This window comes from Engraulis encrasicolus, chromosome 2 (genome assembly GCF_034702125.1).
Source record: "Engraulis encrasicolus isolate BLACKSEA-1 chromosome 2, IST_EnEncr_1.0, whole genome shotgun sequence".
Lineage (NCBI taxonomy): Eukaryota > Metazoa > Chordata > Actinopteri > Clupeiformes > Engraulidae > Engraulis > Engraulis encrasicolus.
The window spans coordinates 29,790,903-29,814,527 of NC_085858.1; the positions used below are offsets into that span (position 1 = coordinate 29,790,903).

At 45.3% G+C, this 23,625-nt stretch overlaps 1 protein-coding gene across 1 annotated transcript; it reads left to right on the plus strand.

Moving 5' to 3' along the window:
* Positions 1–172: 172 nt before the first annotated feature.
* Positions 173–20,604, plus strand: mrpl13 (mitochondrial ribosomal protein L13). Its single transcript, XM_063214674.1, has 6 exons — positions 173–328; positions 756–879; positions 2,005–2,098; positions 2,258–2,318; positions 7,889–8,097; positions 19,945–20,604. Exons 1-6 carry the CDS (start codon positions 302–304, stop codon positions 19,967–19,969), a joined length of 540 nt encoding a protein of 179 aa, XP_063070744.1. The 5' UTR covers positions 173–301; the 3' UTR covers positions 19,970–20,604.
* The last annotated feature ends 3,021 nt before the right edge of the window (positions 20,605–23,625 follow it).

Below are 23,625 nucleotides of genomic sequence, written 5' to 3' on the forward strand. Positions count from 1 at the left end.
CGCGTTCTCCAGCCAGCGGAAACGACGTCACATTATGAGTGACTTTAAAATAATGCCGATAGGGGAAAGGGATTGTAATCAAAATACAGTTGCATTCTACCAAAACAGACACATTTCAATTCTGATACATTTGTTATTGTGTTGAATTACACTCACACCCCAATTGCAACCAACAACAATGACACCGCTAGGATATGTGTGGACAGAACTAATGGCAATGTTGAAAAGGTCACCCGGAAGACTTTAGTCGTTGCACAGACACTCACATTGGATGCTAGCGGTCAAATGATTCTCATGTAAAATGTCGAGTTTTTCCAGATCTGCCCAGGTAATTTATGTTTTTAACCACTGGTGTTGCTGAAAGACAGTACCCGTGATTGATGGCACAATGGCTGTGCTGTAAAAAATGGAATAGCCACTGTTTATAGAGAACACACCGAGCCCTGTTTACTGTTCTAGCAGCATGTCATTCAGAGACTGTCAAACAACTCGTCTGCTTAGCAGTGTATTAAATAAATCTGGGTTCAGAATTGTTTGAGCTGTCATGAATGTTATTTGAAATAACTTAGTCGTGCAAATGACAAAGCTGTGGTTCTGCTCTTCAGCTGTCATTCAACCTCCTCGGTTGTCAGACACAGACAACGTGATTCCCATCCATAGTGGCAACTTATTTATAATCCGAATCACCCACTATTTCCACATTTACTCTCATACATTTAAATGTGATTAATTTTCCTGTTTGCTTTTCACAACAGCAATGGGCTACCTTTGCAAGATCCTGGCTTTTAATCGATGCTAAGCTGCAGCCTCCTGGAAAGATTGCCACTATGTGTGCAATCAGGCTTCAAGGGAAACATAAACCTATCTACCACGCTCTAAGTAAGTAAACACAACCTCAGGTTTGATGATCCAGTTAAAGGAGAAGGTTAAAGGTGCCTTTTACGCGTTAACATCGTTAGTACCCCATGTAATGTCAGCTAAGCTGTTGACATAGTCGGCGCCATAAGGTGGCGCTATAATCATTTTTAAAGAATCATTGTGTAATGGGTAGCTTGGAAGCAGTAATAAACTAGTAACAAACTGTTGCATGTCTCAAAATGATGTTCGTAAACAAATGCACAACCCATACATTTATGTCTTTGTATTTATTCGTCATTCATTTATTGACCAGTTACTTACACCCTACCATTACGTAGGGCTCTGTGGGCTCAATCCATCCCTTGTATTTTTATACACCAGGTTGTGGTCTTTTTTCCTCCTGGGCAGAGATGCCTGTACATTTGGTAGAAAACAAAAAATGCATCCTCCAGTTTTGCTAAACTACACATATTTCAAGTGGCTGTCATACCCTATAGACCCTGCATGAGAATGTGGCATATCTGGCCTGCAAGTGCTTGTCAGTGGAGATTGATGTCACACCGTGGCGGACAGCGGCATTAGGTGTGAGTGAAGTAGACTGAACCCCAGCCTGCCCCATCTTGCCTGTGCACACTTCGGTATTCAGCCGGCAACGTAGATGGCTCCACTGGGAACGCTCTCTGTTTCCTGCGGCCTGCTGGGATTTTAAAATGAAACAATTCAGTGCAGATGGATGGGAGCGCCATCTCGGAGAGGAAGAATGGGAATTCCAGTCCTCTCGATGAGGGCAGGAATATATAGGAGACGAGGGAACAAAACCGAGGAATCTTGTGTTGTGAACCTGAGGCTCAGCGGGTCTCTCAAATGGTTCATGAAATTAATTCTGGTTTTGTTTTGATTGTAAGCTAGAGTGGCCTTAATGCCTCCCACAACTGGGATATTCTCAGACAGACTGAGGCAATATTGAAATATAACCAGGAAGTTCTTACAAAACAGAATCATGAGCAGTGTAAAGAAAATACCTGAAAACTGATGAGGTGCAAATAAGTACAGTACAATAGGTACAACAACATCACGGAAATACAGTATGCACAAAAACCCAGTGTTTCTGATGTCAACTAAAAATGACCTGTCCTGTCCTTGCAGGTGATATTGGAGATCATGTTGTGGTCATGAACACCAGACACATTGCACTGTCTGGAAACAAATGGGAACAGAAGATTTATTCGTCTCATACGGGGTAAAGAAACAGTTTTCATTTCTATGAATGAACCATGTTGTGATGCTTACTGTTCTGTGAATGTAGGATTTTGACTATTCGTTTCCTTAACGATTTACTGTTGCAGTATAACAGTGTGTTAACTTTTGAAGCTGAAGCCATGATTTGCTCATCCTACAGGTTTCCTGGTGGATTCAAACAAGTGACTGCTGCTCAGCTACACCACAAAGACCCTAAAGCTGTAAGTCATAACAGGTGTGTGTGTGTGTGTTTGTGTGTGTGTGTGTGTGTGTGTGTGTGTGTGTGTGTGTGTGTGTGTGTGTGTGTGTGTGTGTGTGTGTGTGTGTGTGTGCGTGTGTGTGCGCGCGCGGTGAGGTACTTCTTTTACACACTTGCCTTAAGTTCCCCTAGGAACATGGGCCATAGACAAAACTCATCCATCCTCTCCTGTCTTGGGCCATCTGCTCCAGTTGTTGCCACGATAGCCCTTCTTACTTCGTCTCCTGCTCAACAGCTCTTCTCCAGGAGGTTCTCCGTCTCCGTCCGTATGGAACCTCTGGGTTCCATATAGGAGCCTTGTTGCTTCTTTTCTTCTTAGTGTTTGACCTACTGTATTTTTATTTCCTTACTAAGATTACACATGAAGTAGAGTTATGTGAATAATGAGAACCAGCTTCAGATGTTAAGACAAGAACCATTCATTTACTCTTTCTGTTTGAACCCAAAACAAATGTCAATCAGTAGAATCAGCTGTTTTACACAATTCAGTCTCCTTCGGCCGTAGTTGGCATCAAGGGAATACACATAGACTGCAGATAGGGGGCGATGTAAGCACGCTGCACTGAGCATATGAGCCAGTCAGAAGTTGCTGTGTCAGTATAATACGCTGCCTTTAACATAGGATTAACTCAGAGCAATTGCATTGCAATGTAATAGTTGTTCTTCTCAGAAACCACTTAGGCACATTGCTTTGGCTTGGCATGCAGTTCAAAATGAATATGTATGCTGTTGACCTGAGTCAATATTTCCCTCTCAGCTGTCAAGCTTGTCATCACTCACAGTTTGAATCCAAACTGTTCACAGAAGTGTATTGGTGTTGGATTGCAAATTCCACATCTGTGTCTTTCCCTATCTCTCTTCATATCTCTTCCAGTTGTCACACACCAACATCATTCAAGGTTTTTTTGTATTTCTACATTATCATCAGTAATTTTGCGTCAGCCCGTCAGTCTTTCATCCAGAACGATATTGGCATAGAATATCAATTTAGCTTCCATCTCGTATTTCACATCCCTGTGTGTGTCTTTCGTTCCCAGGGTAGAAATAATGAACTAGGCCACGGCCATGACTCAAACAACTAGGGCACTCACTTAGAGTTCTTTTTGTTCTTAAATACTCTCTCTGAAAGCCCATTGGGAAACTCCAACTCCCATTGTCATTGTGACACAGCACTCCACAGCACACAAGTGAACACTGCACACTGCACACAACGAAATTGCATTTATGCCTCACCCGTGCAAGGGGGCAGCCCTCAGTGGCGCCCCATGGGGAGCAGTGCGGTGGGACGGTACCATGCTCAGGGTACCTCAGTCATGGAGCATGGTGACTCTAGTAAAACACAAAATGGCTGGTAGCTCAAAAAAGTCGCAGTATCTTCTTTAAGTATATTTGTTAGGTGCTCTTGGATGAAGGGGGTCAGTTCAATTCAAAAAGGGAAAAATCCAGGAAAAAGAGGAAATCCGTTAAAAAGCCTTTATTGTCTTAGGGCTAAAACATGATGAAAAAAGTCAACATGTTTCGACCGCACTGGTCCTCATCAGGGCTTTGTCATCACTCTCTCTGACTCTGTTATGCCGGAGACCCAGGTTCGATTGCGGCCCGAGGTAATTTCCCAAACCTCCTCTTTCGCTCTCTCCCATTGCTTTCATGCCTAATCTCAAACTGTTCTATCCAGTAAAGGCAAGAAAACCCCCCCAAAAAGAAATAACACACTGGATAGCAGGTGGGGCTGCAACTATGTAGCAAAATAGTTTGAGGCTGTTTCTCCCTCTCTCTGCTTCTCCTGTAGTCAGCAGTGGGCTGCTACAGTGCTGATGGCCTAATGGCTCCGTCTGCTTCCGAGTCTGTCTCATCCTGTCACGACTCATTGTCTTCCTGCTGGATCACTTGCCTGGCTACAATTTAGTCACACAGCCAATAAAAAACCCATAGCTGCGGGCCAGGTGTCGGATCTGTGTGTGTGTGTGTGTGTGTGTGTGTGTGTGTGTGTGTGTGTGTGTGTGTGTGTGTGTGTGTGTGTGTGTGTGTGTGTGTGTGTGTGTGTGTGTGTGTGTGTGTGTGTGTGTGTGTGTGTGTGTGTGTGTGTGTGTGTGTGTGTGTGTGTGTGTGTGTAGTGAGTATGGCGAGCGTGCGCACAGACGTTGCGAACATTATCCCAAGGCTTAGCCAGGTGTGGGTGTACAGGGAGGAGGTTTTTCAGCCCTACCAGAAGATAAACACCATCTCCCACCTCCGCAACGCCTCCCACCATGGTGTTTATGCCTGAGGGGGGGGGGGTATCTTTATAGCAGCCCATCATGCTCAGCGAGCCCCGACCCGTGATGGCAGCCTAAACACCACCACACAGCATTTGCTCGGCTGACGCTAGTCACTTAGCATGCGCCGCTTGTGGGCTTTCTCGCTGCGCTCGATCTCCGTGGCAGTTGTGAGAAGTAATAGAGTGCGGCCAGACCAGACGTGCGACTCTGTGTCACAATCTCTGTTTAGTATCAATAGCGAGGCGCGTGATTTATAGAGGGGCAGATTGTTTGTGAAAGCTTGATGTTTAGGTCTGAGCTGTGTGTCCATTACAGAAAGATATGGATAAATGATTTCATTATTACGTTTCACTTAGCTAATGCTTTTTTCCAAAGTGACTCAGTTATTACAGACTGTTTGTTATTACTGGGAGCAGTGTGGGATAGCTGCCCTTGTCCAGGCCACTTCAGCCCTGGTTGAATGTGTGGGGACACATACCTTTCTAATTGTACGGATGGGATTCGAACCAGGAAACCTTCGATCTAACATCCATAACTCCATAAAGCCTAGGGCCACTGCTGCCTGGATAGATGGCAAGAATTGATGCAGAAGTGCAGCGTTTGAACACCAGCATCTTTTAAGACGCCTCCTGCTGTTGTTGGGAGTGTGAAGAGTGTAGCTGCAGCCTGGCCTTGATGTAGCCTGATGCGAGGGGGAGGGAAATCTCTCCCCACCCCACCCCACCCGGCTTTGAACCCCAGTCTCTGGAGTGCCCCCCATGCTCTTTCACTGCACTTCCAACGGTCCCAGGGTGTCTAGATTAGATTCGCCTTTATTGTCTCTACAGGATAGAAATTTTGTGTGGGCATGAGGAGGTGTGATTAATGGGCAAACAAAAAATAGACAAGACTTGGGTACCACAAAGGGAACACACAAGAGACATACAGTATATGCTACACAAAGAAAATCATGTAAACATAGATGGATACACTATAGTCTAGTTTGCCAACAGCCATAGCCCCACAGCAGACAGTCATTTTATAATGCACACAACCCTCCTTTTGTTTAGTACCCCACAAATCAAGGTTCGAATGTGGATTGGTTGAATTCCTTCCCCCTGCCCTACTACACTGCCTTTTCCCCTCTTGGCTTGTGGACTGGATGCCCTCCCATAATCTCACTGGACAGCCCCATGTCCTCTGGTACTCTCTGGTACAGACAATTTCTCTCTCTCTCTCACTCACTCACTCACTCACTCACTCACTCACTCACTCACTCACTCACTCACTCACTCACTCACTCACTCACTCACTCACTCACTCACTCACTCACTCACTCACTCACTCACTCACTCACTCACTATCCACTCACTCACTCACTCACTCTCTCCTCTCTCTCTCTCTCTCTCTCTCTCTCTCTCTCTCTCTCTCTCTCTCTCTCTCTCTCTCTCTCTCTCTCTCTCTCTCTCTCTCTCTCTCTCTCTCTCTCTCTCTCTCTCTCTCTCTCTCTCACTCTTTCCTGTGTGTATGTGTGTGTGTCAGGCAGTGTGTTAGAGGGTCTTGTTTAATGTACACTATATGCTTGTGAGAGAAATGGAAAGACAGAGTGTGTGTGTGTGAGAGTGTGTAGGAGAGGGTCTCTATGAGTGTGTGTAGGCGGTGTGCCTAGGCAGCTGGCTCCTCTCCTCTTGGCTGCAACTTGGCCGCAGAAGGGGCATTCAGGAGATGAATGGCCTCACTGGAGATCCATCATAGATAATAGTGTGTAATGATCACTCCATGTCCTCTCCCAGGGTAACACATCAACCTTACCACACGAGAGAGGGAGAGAGAGAGCACGCACAAGAGAGAGAGAGAGAGAGAGAGAGAGAGAGAGAGAGAGAGAGAGAGAGAGAGAGAGAGAGAGAGAGAGACAAACATTATAGTGTGAAGAGGTTTTGAGTAGTAGCGTTTGCCTTGATTTTGAAAGGCCTTGGGGAGTGGTCAGGAATAAAGAGACTAGGGGATTGTGATGCAGCTTTTATGTTCCGTGCCCACCAGCACGCGATTCTAGAATCCTCCTCTGGAATACTAACTACACCTGTGTTCCACCTCAGCTCAGTGGGCAGGTGTGGGGAGCCTGGGGGCTGTGGTCTTGAGATTGGCACTCTGTTTTTCACAGACGAAGAGATGGATGCCTCTGCAATTCCCCTTCAGTTTAGACTGATGAAGTTCACTGGCCGCATTGGCCATTCTGTGCACAACTGCAGCTAGCCTCCAAAATGACTTGGCAAAAAACCATGAAAAGAAAACCAGGCTTTCTCAAGGTTGGATGTTCAAAGGCTGTTTCAGTCCCCCTCAGACACACTCACCGTGGATGGATATGGTTCACATTAACGTTTGCAGTTATTCCCCGCGTGCTCCGAAAGAAAGAGTAATGACAGGTTGATTATCAAAGCTTTTGTTTGTCAGCGTTTGACCGTGAAGCACAGTGGAAATGTGGAAATTATATTTTGTTTTTCTTGACGGAAAGCTTCCCTAAGGGAGCGTAAATGGGAAGAAATTCAAAAAATGTCGATACACTAATAAAGCTGTAATGAAAGCAGTGTGGCGAAACTTACCTAACCTTCGATGTTGTTAAAATCATAAAGTCAAACAAATGATCGTTCATGTGTTCCCCTTCTTGTGCTTGCTCTCTCGCTCTCTCACTCTCTCTCTCTTTCTCTCTCTCTCCGTCTCTCTCTCGCTTTCTCCCCCCTCTCTCTCTCTCTCTCTCTCTCTCTCTCTCTCTCTCTCTCTCTCTCTCTCTCTCTCTCTCTCTCTCTCTCTCTCATGTTGTGTGTGTTTGTTGCTTTCCTGCACCTGTACAGTAGATCATGAAACTTGGAGTGTATAAGATGACTTAGGAGAGCCTAGACTAACCCAGAGGTGCGTGCGTGTGTGTGTGCGTGCGCGTATACATGTGTATGTTTGACCTCTAGATCGGAAAGTTGGCAGTATACAGGATGCTTCTAAGAACCTTTAGTAACGTGTGTGTGTGTATTTGTGTTTGACCTCTAGATTGTGAAGCTGGCGATATACGGCATGCTGTCTAAGAACCTCTAGGTGTGTGTGTGTGTGTGTGTGTGTGTGTGTGTGTGTGTCCTCTAGATTGTGAAGTTGGCGATATATGGCATGCTGCCTGAGAACCTCTAGTAATGTGTGTGTGTGTGTGTGTGTGTGTGTGTGTGTGTGTGTGTGTGTGTGTGTGTGTGTGTGTGTGTGTGTGTGTGTGTGTGTGTGTGTGTGTGTGTGTGTGTGTGTGTGTGTCCTCCAGATTGTGAAGCTGGCGATATACGGCATGCTACCTAAGAATCTCCATCGGCGTACGATGATGCAGCGTCTGCACCTGTTCCCGGAGGAGGAGCTGCCAGAGGAGATCCTGAGGAACCTGACGGAGGAGCTGACCCAGCCACGCACACCACCCAGAGGCCTCAACCAGTACACACAGGAGGAGATAGACGCCTTCCCCAGGCTGTGGACACCGTGAGTAGTATACACACACACATGCACAGACACACACACACACACACACACACACACACACACACACACACACACACACACACACACACACCGCCCAGAGCCCTCAACCAGTACACACAGGAGGAGATAGACGCCTTCCCCAGACTGTGGACACCGTGAGTAGTATACACACACACATGCACAGACACACACACACACACACACACACACACACACACACACACACACACACACACACACACACACACACACACACACCGCCCAGAGCCCTCAACAAATATAGCCAGGAGGAAATGGATGCATAGAATCGCCTCTGGACACACACACACACACACACACACACACACACACACACACACACACACACACACACACACACACACACACACACACACACACACACACCAACATGGCATCATACCAGCGTTAAGATAACACGCCGACTTGAACAGTCTATCGAGTTATTGCTATTATTTAAAATAATAATAATATTTTTTGTAGGTGCTTGCTAACATTTCCTTCATGTCAATGCGCTGCAGCAGCGCCATGAGGGTGTGCCAGACCGTATTATGTGGCACTTCATTCGGTTTCAAAATAACATTGTTAACCTAATAGAATGTTTGATTGATATGAACTCTATTTGTGCATATAGCATATTCAATTTTATATTTTCGATGTGTTTCCCTCATTGTGGAGATTCTCGGTTGCATCCAGAGTCGTGAGTTGGGTAGGCTAGGTGTAGCCAAAAGAATCCCCCTCCCCATCACAGAGCTATCGCGCACTACAATGTTTTTATTGCCCCAATCCCCCACACTTCGTTTGCACAGTAATATTGCCAGGCCTATGTCAAATGACTATTTTGGAGTTTATTAACGCTGCTGTGCTGGCCTATAGTCTGGAAGCTTGACTGACTTTATGGCGCTTCACTTTTGTCGGAAAAAAACGATATGCTTCCGAAGCATAACCTACGTGAAACGCTGGTTTTGAACTGCTGGAGAGAGTGAACCTCTTTCTCCAGGCGTGCGTTTTAATATGCGACCTTGTCTCCTCCACTTGCCTCCTCCACTTGCTTCTCGTCATTATGACATCACTGAGACCAGCATTCTATTTCAATATCTTGCAAAGTCTTTTTCTCATTTGCAATTGGGATGGTGAATGGAAAAACAGTCCCTCAAAAGTTGTTGTGGCGAGGCTGACAGCTGGGAAACTTTATCGTTTTCTCCACGGAGGAGGGGCCAGGAGGCGGGACGAGGAGACAAGCACAAGTGGAGGAGGTCACATATTGGGATGTACCCTTGGCCTACGTAGCATATCCACATTTCCATCTTTTTTTCTGAAGTTGAGGACCGCTTCGTGCCTCGTGTCTGTCAGTAACCGAATCCCTTCCGACGTTGTGTATTTTGCGCATGGAGTGGACAGTCTGCCAAATTGGGTCGTAGCAATGTTTTAACTAACCTATATGCGTGAGTAGCCTAGTACACTCACGAGGGATGACCAGGATTTGAAACAGGTTTGATTCTTGCGGCGATTGCTGATAGCCAGCTGGTCCAGCGGTGGATTGCGTGTCATAACCCTAGCCTACACAAAACCAGGCGAGACAACATTGCAGACAACATTGCTCTGCGAGAAAGATCATCCCTGTCTTCCTGGCGATTCATCCCCTTTGTCATCGTCCCTCTTTTCCTGTTAGTAATTTGGACCTGGCATGTTTATCCCCGTAATGTGTAAAACCGGCAACCAAACGTGCGCACAGCACTTTACAACACTTTACACTTTACGCAGGTCCTCTCTATCAAAGGAACGCTTTCTCCGCTTGTGATGTGCTAGATTTTCCGTATCCTCATGGATTGGCAAGACATGTTGGGAGACTTCAATTCAATTCAATTTACTGCCGATTTTGTAGAGATATTGTGCTATTCAGTAAAATGTCAGGACCACATCACGTTAGTTTGGCAAAGCTCGACGGTGAAACAAAACGCATACAAATAATAATCGATCTACTTCCCCAAGCATAGCCAACTGAAAATATCCATCATGTCCAACGTGTTTTACACATTCAAATAGGCCTACTCCCACTAAAGACATTTCCCAAACTCAACGACGAGTGCTGCCAGTGCATTTCGCCCCTATAGCACCACACACGTGGACAGCTCGCAATGCAATAATAGGTAGGCCTATATACAGTGAGTCCAATATGTATTTGATCCCTTGCTGATTTTGTGGGTTTGCCTACTAACAAAGACATGATCAGTCAGCAAATGTTATGATAATATGTATTCTAATTTGGAGAGACAGAATATCAAAAAGAAAATCCCGAAATTAACTTAAGAGAATATATATTAATTTATTTCCATTTCATCGAGCAAAATAAGTATTTGATCCCCTGCCAACTGATTACAGTTCCGGGCCCACAGACCAGATGGGCACTTCCGATCAACTTGTCATCTGAATGAAAGACACCTGTACATACTAACATGCATAAAAGACACATTTAATCAGCAGAATCAGTCCATAGTATGAGTGAATCAGTCACACTCCAACCTCACCATCATGGGAAAGACCAAAGAGCAGTCAAATGATATCAGGGACAAGATTTTAGACCTGAACAAAGATTAAATGGGCTGCAAAGTCACAAGAAAGAGACTGGGTATTAATGACCCTGCTGTTGATGCATTTCTTCCAAAATGTGAGGAATACAAAATGACTATCCATCAGCCTGTCTGGGGTTCTATACAAGATTTGACCTTTTGTAGGGATTTGATAACCATGAGAACAGAAAGAAAGCATCCTAGACCTTTACGGGATCAACTAGGCAATGATATCAAAGCTACTGGAACCAAAATCACTGAGAAAACTACTGGTAGAACTTAATGCCACAGAGGTTTAAAATCCTGTAGTGCACACATGGTACCTCTACTGCAGAAGGAACCTGTGCAGTCCCATCTGAGGTTTGCCAACAGACATCAGGCTGGTTTAGGATATGATAAGGAGGTGCTGTAGTCAGATGAAACCAAAATCAAGCTGTTTGGCATTAACACAATTCAATGTGTTTTGAGAAAGAGCACTGCTGTCTATGATCCCAAGAACACCCTCCTCACCATCATGCATGAAAGTGGTATCATTATGGTTTGAGGGTGTTTGTCTGGCCAAGGCACAGGACAACTTCACATCGTCAACAAATGGATGGAGGGAGACATGTAATGTGCAATCCTGAGTGCAAACGTCCTTCCCTCCACCACTACACTGAAGGGTGGGCCATTTTTGGATCTCCCAACATGACAATAATACACAACATACAGTCAAAACAACGAAGGAGTGGCTCAATAAGAAGCATATTAAAGTCGTGAAGTGGCCTAGACAGTCTCCAAATATTAACTCTATTGTAATTCTATGGAGAGAACTGAACCTCCCATTTGCCAAGCTACAGCCACAAACTATTAATGTTTTGGAGATAATCTGCAAAGGAAAATGGGCAAAAATATGTTCTACTATATGCATAAACATTGTCATCAAATAAAAGAAGCATCTGACCTCAGTGCTAGACAACTAGGGCTTTGCCACAAAGCACTTTATCTCCTTTAGCTAGAGGGGTCAAATACTTATTAGACTAAATTAAATACAAATAAATTAAAATATATTATTTAATTTATTTTCTGGAGTTTCTTTTTGATATTCTGTCTCTCCATGTTTGAATACATATTATCATAAATTTATAGACTGAACATGTCTTTATTAGTGGGCAAACGGGCAAAATCAGCAAGGGATCAAATACATATTGGACTCACTGTAGGTAGCCTAATATTTGTGCTGGCATTTTTGTTTCAGTTTTGTAACGAGGATTATAGCAGCTGAAGACTTAATTTCTTCTAGCCTACGGGAATACGTTTTTAGTTTGGTATAATTACGGACAATGCAAATAGGCCTAACTGTTTTTTGTGACATTCGGACATTTTTGGAGGGAATATAATCGAAAGTCCCGCCGACTGGTTTATTGTTTTGTGACGTGCATGTGGATGAGCTTTATTGTAGTTTCATGTAATAGGCCCACTGAGCAGTGAACTGAAATTGAAAATAGTCTATATGTCATTTTTATAACATGGCATTTTTCTCGGGTGCTATGAGTTATTGTTTTGCAACGAGTAGGAAACGTTTGACGCCATGCCACGCACAGTGACCATATTATTTCTCATCATTTCGGCAAAGGGTAGTGCCTTCAACCATAGCCTATTGTATAGTTTGGTCTTTTTGTAGCCTGTAAGCCAATCGTGAAACTGTAACGTGCTTCACATTAGAGTAGTGCCGCGGTTTCAGCACCATGGACAGAGGGCGCAAGTCCATGGCGGCAGGCATGTCGTTACTCCACAAAATGCCGTTTTTGGGAAAAATATTAAAGTAGTCGCTGTTTCTAAGTAGCCTATGTAATTGTTTTACTTTGAGACTGTTTTAGATTTGCCTATGAAATGCATCTCTCATGTGAAAACAAAGGAGAGATAGGCCTAGATATCGCCCCCCTGTTTATAATCGCAAATTACGCATGGTCACAGACAGCGCGGAGACCCAGAACAGTTTCATATTCTAGATAAACCGATAGACCCGCTGATCCTTCTTTTTTAATACACAACGCACAAACTCAGTAATAGACCATTTTCAATAGCCCAAATACAATATAACTGTCCACTTTTCCCAGCCTCTCTACAACAGCCAAAATGGTTGGTAAGCCTACATCCACAAGCGAGAGCTGAGCCAGAACTTTAGTTGGACTCCCTCTATCTACGTCATAGAGGCTCTGCCAGCGACGAACCCAATATTTCAGAAGTAGCTGTAAAATTTCACATATATGTTTCAGAACACCTCTCCTGACAACATCCAGTATATATTTAGTTATAAATTTAACCTAAACGTTACCCTTTAAGTTAACTGCATGTTGACTCGTGCTCCACAGCGACCTGTGACCGGTTAGGTTTAGGCATGATTTGGGTCGGGGCACAAAATTGCCATTTAGCTTGCTTGTTTTGCTGTTCTTGGCAAAAGTAAAGCTGTAGAAACATTGCTTTTCTGACAGGTTAGGGTTAGGCATGGCTTTGGTCTGGGCACAGCAGAGCATTTTCATGTTTTCGTGCAACAGAAAATTGCTCACATGACGGTAAAACTGTACAAACCAGGTCACGCGACAAAAATGCTTTTCCGCGACGTTCCTTCTAAGTTTATGGACATTGTAAGTCCCCTTTTTGATTCAGTGTCCAGGCACTGTCTCAGCTGTGACAAACACTCAGTCACTCTGTCAGGCAACACACACACACACACACACACACACACACACACACACACACACACACACACACACACACACACAGACACACACACACACACGCAGTTGGTCATTCTGTCACTAGTGTACACACCTCCAACAGTCATTATTCTTTTCACTGTGTGTGTGTGTGTGTGTGTGTGTGTGTGTGTGTGTGTGTGTGTGTGTGTGTGTGTGTGTGTGTGTGTGTGTGTGTGTGTGTGTGTGTGTGTGTGTGTGTGTGTGTGTGTGTGTGTGTGTGTGTGTGTGTGTGTGTGTGTGTGTGTGTGTGCGCGTGCGTGTGCGCGTGTGTGTGTGCGTGCGCGTGAACTATCGGTGCAGCAGTGGAGTGTGTGTGTGTCTACTGTGAGGGCCGTCGGAGCTCCAGAGCACTAGCAGTAGTAGGAGGCCCAGGTGATTTACTGCTGTGTGATTAACGATCCGAGGGCCATCGAGAGCCGGCAGGGTCATGTCAGGTGACGCCATTATGGGCCATTACTGGACCCAGACCATTCTCCACACCGCACCTCACCTCAGCCAGCCATGGCCACCCACCCACTGCACTGTGCCTCATGCATAGCCAAACACACCCAGTACACTATAGGGACAGTCATGAGTAAGCGGTTAGGCCGTCAGACTTGTAGCCCAAAGGTTGTCGGTTCGACTCCCGACCTGCCAGGTTGTTGGGGGGGAGCAATTAACTCTCCCCCATCCTCCTTCATGACTGAGGTACCCTGAGCATGGTACTGTCCCGCCGCACTGCTCCCTTTCGGCCGCCATTGGTGGCTGCTGCCCCCTTGCACGGGTGAGGCATAAATGCAATTTCGTAGTTTGCGGTGTACAATTGTGTGCTGTGGAGTGCTGTGTCACAATGACTGGCAGTTGGAGTTTCCCTGTTAGGCTTTCACTTCACTTTCAGCTCACCTCAGCCATACCATTCAACCGTCCAGCCTGCCTCTCTCTACAGCACCTAACCAGACACACCCCACCCTCCCAGCCACTATTCACTAAGTTGCAGCAATACACACAATGGCTTGTGAAAAGTGTAAATAAAGTAGGAATAATGCCAAATCATTAGAGTTAAGAACGTTCGCCTTACCACCACATTCTACAGCAAGGGACACGTAGAATGTTACCGTATACATTTATTTTGTATCTTCACAACGGCGCCTCGGCCACATTATTTTCCCATGTCAACATGCCGGAATGTTAACATTCACACAAAATTTCCCGGATGTCCGACTTAGCGGCCATCGGCCACCCAGCCTGCCTCATTGCACAGCAACTACCCAATCAACCCACCCATTCAGGCATCCACTGTTACCTCACCACAGCACTGTACCCTAACCCAGCCACGGCCACAGCAGAGAGGCACGTGCTCAGAGGCTTTCAGCCCTTTCTGGACCCAGCCACTGTAGTACTGTAGCCACTATATATTCCTCACCTCGCCCAGGCGTAGCACTCCACCTCACCCTGCCCCAGCAGCCCAGAGGCACGCGCACGCTTATTACCAGACCAAGAAACAGGCAAACACACACACCTGACTCCACCCTCTCCTACCGCTAAATATCGGTATCGGCCTTAGAAAAACCCATATCGGTCGGTCTTTACTGTCAACTCTTAACTGTCTCTCTTCTCTTTTTAATCACTTCTTCATCCCTCTCTCTAGCTCTCCTCCCCTCTTCATCCCTTTCTAGCTCTCCGTTTCTCTCATCCCTCTCTCTAGCTCTCTGTTCCTCTTCATCCCTCTCTCTTGCTCTCCTCTTCTCTGATGTGATGGGATTCTCAGAGCAGAAGACTGACTCATCCACTCAATTCAAATTCAAATTTAAAGCCAAAAGTGCTTTATTGGCATGTGTTTTGCCAAAGCAATAGAATCATATTGAAAGTACAGAAGAAGTGTAAGAAATAACAATAAGAGCAATGCGAGAGGATGTATCAATTGTGTTAGTGTAAATGTGTTTGTGTTGTGTGTGTGTACGGTCACGGGCTCACTTGTCCCTGGCCCAGGGAGAGGGGGGCCCCAGAATTGGACCCCTCATTACATTATATGTATTGGGTTTGGGCCCCTTTCATATATCATTGTCAACTGTCAGCGGCCCTACACACACACACGCACACGCACACGCGCACACACACACACACACACACACACACACACACACATAGACACACAGAGACACACACACCCACTCACACACACACACACACACACACACACACACACACACACACACACACACACACACACACACACACACACACTTTCCACACCCAGCAGGAGATATCCTGCCGCCACTCTGAGCACCTTCCGCAGCCTCAGTAAATCACACACAGGCTGCATTGCTGAAGGCCAATGTGATGTCGTAGTGTTGTGGTGATGCATCTGTAATGTTTCTTACAGCTCTGTTATGCATCTTCTGGGGACACCACGGTGTCACTACTCTACACAGCACAGCACTGCTTGTCTCCTCTCGTTTAAGGCTGAGTTTTGGATAGTGCGGTGATAGTCATGCATCACGCTTCACTGTTGTCTTGATTTAAATAGGAAGCTGTGGAAAGATGTACAATCAAGATCCCCTCAGAGGTATTCCAATGGGCCAGATGTTCTGCGAATGTCGACGTAGTTTTTTCATTCTTTAGAAATGACGCTTGTCTTTATGCCTACTTGTCTCTTGATGATGTACATAGAGCAAGGTTGTTTTGAAGGAGTAGTCGTCAGGTGCAAAGCCTTGTTTCCTTTCATGCAAATCAAGTTATATTATATCGAGAGTGGCGTACCCCTGCTTCTCAGGTCACAGTGTGTGCTCCACACAGCATTAACGTCCTTACCGAGGAGCACTCTTGCCCCTGGAAATAAGCCATCATTGCTGGCTTTTGTGTAAAAAGCAGCGAAACAAACTAAGTGCTGCTTTTCAGAAACTGTTTTGGATCAGTTTTGAAGGAAATGAGCCTTTGATTACTCTTGGCCCATTCTCTGTGCACAGATGATTCATCTGTAGATCTCTTGGCTTAGTTTAAAAAAGATCTTGGAAGGACAAAACCATTTGCGGTTGTATTTATCTTCTAAGAGCAATAATGCACATCAAACACAAGTAAGATTCAACTGTTAAAGGCAGCCTTGGACCCTTTGCATGCAAAGGCCGTATGCCCATGCGTGCTGTTTTGTATTACAGAAAATCCTGATTTAACTCTACAGATTTGCATCTTCTTCAGTATGTAGACCTTCTTAACAGACACCGCCCCGTCCCGTCACTGGGATGTAGTAATAGTCACTGAAAAGCGTAAATACCATAGTACTACATGACTATGACAGTGCACAGGGCCTTTAGTAATACATTACGACTTGGTCATTGCCATTCTGGTAACAGGGGTAGTGTCTTAACGGGTTAATGGATTTTTCTTCCATTCACTCATGCCATTCCTCTCTTCTATGTTTTACGGGGAAGGTGGTCTGGCAGGTTTTGTTTGTCGCCAGCCTTCATACAAACAAACAAAACCGAGAACGCAATCTGTTTGGCAGGTGCTATAGCAATAAAGCCCCTCGGGTAATGAAACAAGACAGCTCTGCTTTTAAAAATAATTCGTTTGTAATTAGGTTTATTTGTTCTTGACAGATGGCTTTTTAAGCTCTCCATCGTCTCTTTTTAAACAAAGCTCGGGATGTAATTTGCTGGGTGCCACTACCTGTGTTCCTCTCTTTTCTGGCTGGCAGGCCGATATCACTTCAAAGTCAGCCCCGCACGGCTCTTGTCATCTTGGCAGAGGATGGACAAAGCAAGTCGTCATCATCAAAGAGGCCAGCCAGGGCTGTGTCCTGGCCTCACAGGGCGTTAAACATGGTGTCGTGAAGAAACACAATTGGATGGATGGAAAGAAGACCCAAGAACAAAAGAGATCCATTAATGACCCTACAAAAATGTCTCACAGCGGAGCTATATTAGAGATTTATGCTTGTGGTTTTTGTCTTAACCCGAGTGGCCGTCCCGTTTCCGTGGCCTCGTTTTGGAAAGATGGCAGCAGCGGCGGCTACTTCAGAGAGCACTGTGGGTGTTTATGGCTCTCGCGTCACTCGTTGCTGTTGACTGCTAACGCGGCTGCCAGGATTGGGAGAGTCTGTCTGCGTGTCAACAGGTAGTGGATGAGCCGTGGCTGCAGCTAGTGAGCTGTGTCTCAGAGCAGCATTGCCTCACCGCCACCGCCGTCGTGTCACGGAGGACGTCTGACGCACCCCGAACTGTCAGTGGTGGGGCAGAGGAAAGCCGTTTGGACTATTTAGTACTTAACAACCTGAGCCCTGAGGGAGAAGACAACAGCATGGCTATAAATATGGAGTTATTTATGTGAACTACCCGCCTACCCTCATGCTGTGTGTGTGTGTGTGTGTGTGTGTGTGTGTGTGTGTGTGTGTGTGTGTGTGTGTGTGTGTGTGTGTGTGTGTGTGTGTGTGTGTGTGTGTGTGTGTGTGTGTGTGTGTGAACTCATGGGGGAGTGTGTGTGAACTCATGGGGGAGTGTGTGTGATGGATGCAGGTCTGTGGACTTGAGGAGCATTCAGTGTTGAGTTTAGTGGCGGCTGCCACTGCTTCAAGCAGACCGTCTCGTTCTGACATACAACTCAATTTAGACGCCATACTCTACTCCCCCCTGGCAAGCTCCACCCCCCACTCCCAAGACACACACACACAGACACAACTCACACCGACACCTCCACGTTCCCCCTGACTGTGAACTCAAATGGACATCTTCGTCCAACACTCATGTTGTCAGCCTGATGAGAGCGTTACCGTGGAGGCTCCCGGTAGAGAGAGCTGGGTCGCAGAATCACAGAACAGTCTGGCAGCTCTGTACTTGTGTCATCTGGCCGTGGTGTGTCTGTGTGTCTGTGTGTATGTCTGTGTGTGTGTGTCTGTGGTGTGACTGTGAGCACTTACGGCTTCAATCTTTAATGGGCCAACTCATACTGGCCATTAGGCTCCCGTCCTGGGGAGAGGGACGGGCAGATAGGCGCTCGCCTCGCTAGCCTTGCTCTTATGTCTTGCCTCACTGTACTGCTTTTGTGGCTGCGAGGTACAAAAAGTCGCCATTGTGTGGCACACTGTGGTGCCTGTCAGACCTGTGTGGGTAATGGCTCTTTTTTTTTGGTCTTTCAACCATACAGTGCATTCCATCAGCACTGAAACGCATTAAGTGCTTCGGCTTTTACTGACATGATGGATGTCAAGTATTAATAGGTAGGTCAGGCTGGAATCCTCAAGAGGGCGAAATCAATGGTACATGTGGTTAGGACCTATATGCCTTGCCTGGTTATATGGAGTGCTTTTACCCGTTTTATAGCCCACTTCTTAGCCAAAGTTGTGTTTCCAAACATTCCCCAGTTTGCCTTTCTAAAAGAAACGAAAGATTCAAGAAACCAAAAATAGGCCCTGTGACATCTCTGTGACTCTGACAGTATGAGATGTTGCCCCCTGAATGACATCACTGTCTGACAGTCGCGTAGGATGAACTGACAACTTTCTTTGAAAGGTTTTCCCTCAGTTAAAAAGAGAGAGAGAGGGAGAGAACATTTCTACTTTGGATTAAAAAAGACAGCGTGATAAAGGAGCAGTTCCTGAACTGATGAAAGAGTGGCAAATGACGTCGGACTCAGGCTGTCAGAAAAGTGGCCATTATTTTCTTTCTGACAAGGTGTCCTGCTTTTGGACACGAATTGGGTAAAAAAACATCAGCCTTGCTATCTGAGAAGAGTGCAATTAGTGCAAGTTCTGGAACGTCTGGGTTTGGTAACGAGTGACTCCTTTATAGTCTCTGCTGTATTCTCTGCTTCCCCATTGTGTTATTTTCCATAACCTGTTTTGTCAGGTACTGTACGTAGAGTGGGTGATAGCGTGCTTTTCATCAAGACCTGCCTTTTCCATCGTCGTTCTTCCTTCAGTTGAGCTTGAGTGGGCTGTAGTGGAGTTGGAAGAGCAGTGCTGTAGTTCACGTGTTTTGGCGCACTGTTCTGATAGCTGCCAGTACTACGTCAGGGTAAACTTTGACAACAATGGCATCTACCTGGCTGCATCCAACACATGCGTACACATGCTGGAAAACAAACAAACAAAAGCTAACTTGTTAGAGAATTCCTCCAAAGTGTACTCATCATACTACCCTTGACTTGCCAGTAGCTTGAGCAATACACTGCATGTTGAAATTTGGGAGGAATTGCTCTCTTGAATTCCACTCTTTTTGTGTGTCTGAGCATGTTTCACCTTATCAGTGTCAATATGTGATTGATTAGCTGTTGCTTCCCTACAGTATATCGAATAGTGACGAGTGACATAAACAAGAGAAGGATCTAATATTTTCGGGATGAAGTAAACGTTTCCGTGGACCTGATTCACTCGAATTTATATTGACGACACCGATCCATGGCCATTTTTGGGAGTGCATCCGTGATGGAGTGGGGAAAGTCCCACAGTTGTGAGCCATGATGGCCTTACCTTGTTTGCGGATACTTGATGTAAGCATTAGTGTTCACAAGGTAACAAGGTTTTTTTTCTGTGTTTGTCTGTGCAGGCCAGAAGACTACAGGATGAAGTAACACCTCATTACGACATCGAGATGCTTTAGAGTCCCTCGTTGTGAGTGACTTTGTGCTGTGCTCCACCAGGACAGACTCGGTCCTCCTCTCTGGGGAGTATTCCAAGAACATGGCTCAGTAGTAAACCAGGGGGGTATTCCAAGAACCTGGTTAAGTGATAAACCTGTCTAAGTTAACCTAGAGGAAGTGGTAAACCTGCTATAAGGCCGTCCATGGGTGTCATTCAGTTAAGAAAAATGGGGACTTCAGGCGCTTCTACAAGGTGATATACCACTACTGTACCTCAAGATTAAATTAACCTGGTTCACTATTGAGCCAGATTCGTGGAATATTCCCCAGGTGAAATAAATTACCCTTGAGGTAAACACCATCTGTGGACTATATTTTAGCAGGTTTACCTCTTCCTGCAGATTCATTTAGCCAGGTTTATCACTTAACCATGTTCTTGTCCGGATTGTGCCAGTGTCCATCAGCACACTCTCATGCAACTACAACACGTCAACAACCATCTCCTTTAATGACGATTTCATTTCTGTTTTTTTTTTCTCTCTCTTTTTTTTGTCTTACAACAGTCTGTGTATTTACTTGTGGCTTGTGGTGTGGAAATATTGTAAAATAAACTTTACTATTTATCCCCCTCTGGTGTCTGTCGTGTCTGCCGTGCGGAGTGGAGAGTGCCTTGTTGAGAGCTGTTGAAAGGGGTCTGAGTGCATCAGGTTGCACCTTGTGCCTGAAACCCCAGCTGTGGCTGCAGCAGAGATCAGAAAGAGCACTATAACGCAACACAGCTCAGCTCAGTTCAGCACAGTATAATACAGCACAGCACAGCGTGTATGGTGGCTGCATTAGGCCTGTCAAGACCATTAGTGCATTAAAAGTACAGCCATGCTGGCCTGCTACACACACAGGCGCACGCACACACGCACACACTCTCTCTCACACACAGTCTCTCTCCCTGTCTGTCTGTATGTATCTGTCCTTCTTTCTTACAAACACGCACGCACACACACACACACACACACACACGGTCTCTCCCTCTGTCTGTCTGTGTCTCTCTTTCTCACACACACACAAACACACTTACACGTGTCGTGTGTGTACATAAAAAGCGCTGGCGTGCTGTGCCCCACCACAAATGGCTTCTGCAGCCCCTGCTAGCAGTCTGATCGTGCGCTAACTGAGCCTGTGGTTCGCTCGTAATTGACCTCAGCTGTGCGCATGGGCCGGAGCCGGCTTTTGAAGTCCCTGCCGTGTGTGTGTGTGTGTGTGTGCGCGTGTGTGTGTGTTTCTGTGTGGGAAGGGTAGTGTAGAAGCCAGACATTGGTCCCCGTACAGTTTAACACAGCTCAAGCAAGGGGTGTAGGGAGAGACAAGGGTCATGGAGAATACAGCAGGTTGTAGATTTGCTGCAAATATTCAGTCTGTAACTGGTTTAGCTCCAGTACATCTACAAGAACTACTGTAGGTACCTTGACAAATGCTTCACCCTTTGCAAATGACAGTTGTATGTCAGTTCAGTTGTACATGCTGGTCAATGTATAACTTTTTTTTATGGTGTAATAAGATCTAAATCTGATGGTGTAATATAACAGAATGTGTTTTGTGTGGAAAGGGAATTGAAAGATCTCCAAATATATTCTCAGACTGAAGAGAAATGAGGGTGTGTTGAGTGAGAGACCAGGTGCTACAACAATATCATACCTCCACCCAGAATCCCAATAGTGCAGTCCAGTTGTATTACGTTTTTATTGATTACAAAACAAATCAAATCACAAAAGTAAAAATAAATTACTTTTTTTTTTTTTCAATCTTCCAAACGGTTGGTGGTTCAATTCCACTCCACTCCACAGCGTGGCGCTCCTCTGCATGATCCCCTTGGGAGAGGTCTCTAGACCACAGGCCTAAGTAACGATCCACACTCTCCTGCAGAGAACAGGGCCCTGTACCAGGAGCACTCACTCACGCTCAAAGCACAGGTGGAGACCCACATCCCGGCTTCAGAAAGTTGAAGTTCTGCCCATGGATTTCTTCAAGACAATTAACTTCATGAACTGATACTAATTAGCTTAATTAGCCATGTAAATCAACTCGTTACCTGTGTAAAGCGCACAGCCACAAGGGCATGTAGGCTACTGTACCATGTGGTAGGACTTGAACTTCCTCAAGCCGGTTTGTTTGTACACAGTTGTTCACCTGCCACTCTACAGGAAACACATGATGGACACGGGGTTGGAACTAATAACCTCAAGGAACACATGAGCAAATGAGTTCATGGAATGCTATGACAACAATAAAATGCATATGAACATCGCAAACGATGATACTTTGGAGATATAACATTTCGATGCCCCCACATAATGGTGGACCAGGATGCTGGTGACATAATAGACAGTTACTTTTTCTTTTCTTTTTCTTCTTTTTTGGAAAGTCAAAACATTTGCAATGATTAACAGAGTCATTACAATGGCACAGAGAAAAAAAACTACACGTATGGTAACATTTCTTACACTAATGTACAAACTAAAGGTTTTGGCCAAAATATTCGCTTGTAAACATGTTGTAATTTTACAACAAAGGGAGTGCTGAAATGTCAGCCACATATTCGCAAGGAACAAAACAAACTAATAAAAATGTAAGAAAATGCAATGTTGCCACACACACAAAAATGGGTTTAGCATCACATAGTTACTATAACAAAAATATTGATCACATTGCAATATTTGTTACATGTTAAAATATCACACTGTTTTGTTCCACAATATAATATGATAAATATATTGTTTTGCCAATTTTAGATACTTTACTTGATCCCCCATTTCATGTGTTTGGCAGCAATGCACTTCCTGTAAAATGCTATCCATCATCATTTACAAAAAAAGGTAACAAACACCAGAGGTGACAATGCCATTGCTTTGGCAACATGCAACCATTATATAAATAATAATAATAATAATAATAATAGAAAAATGTAGGCATTGCTCTAACACACATCAACCCACACATATGCATCTGGTGATGAGAAACTTGGATTCTGAATCCACTGCACAGTCACAAAATCACCTTGCCCTAACCTGTGTAGTTACCTTGTTGATTTAATCACCCCCCTCTGCTTGAGATTTACTCAATTTAATTTGAATCGATTTTTATAAATGTGTGAGGCCAATGTGTGATTCTAAAGCCTAGATTCTAAAGCCAGGTTTACTCATCACAGTCTCCATGTCTGGGTTAAAGAGTCCACTCTGCCCCCTCCTTCCATTAGCAAACTACCACATCAAACGTCTTGTGTTTTGTTTCATTTTCGTATAAAAAAACGGATGCGTATAACAGGCACTTCCAGGGTTCCACAGGGCATGGACACCAGTCTCTTCTGGGTTTTATGGTAGGTGTTTGTGTGTTTTTTATGATTTTTATGACTTCACGTCTTGGTTCTCCGTCGGTTCCCCATCACTGGCGTTCCCTCCAATTGTGTCGCGACGGTAGCGTGGTGACCTGACCTCCGTGTTGCCATTGGGGCGAGGCGGACCAGGGTAGTAATTGTTCTGCTGATGGTACTGAGGCGGGTAGGCACGGTAACCGGCGTAGGGGTCCTCTTCCTCGTCCTCCTCCTCATCCTCCTCCTGGCCCTCGTCGCTGACGGGAGCAGCCGGAGCGCCGTA

Excerpts from the sequence above, each read along its gene's own strand:
- mrpl13 (XM_063214674.1), top strand. The coding sequence starts at position 302 with ATGTCGAGTTTTTCCAGATCTGCCCAG. Across the intron at positions 880-2,004 it reads ACCTATCTACCACGCTCTAA|GTGATATTGGAGATCATGTT; the intron begins GTAAGTAAACAC and ends CTGTCCTTGCAG. Across the intron at positions 2,319-7,888 it reads ACCACAAAGACCCTAAAGCT|ATTGTGAAGCTGGCGATATA; the intron begins GTAAGTCATAAC and ends TGTGTCCTCCAG.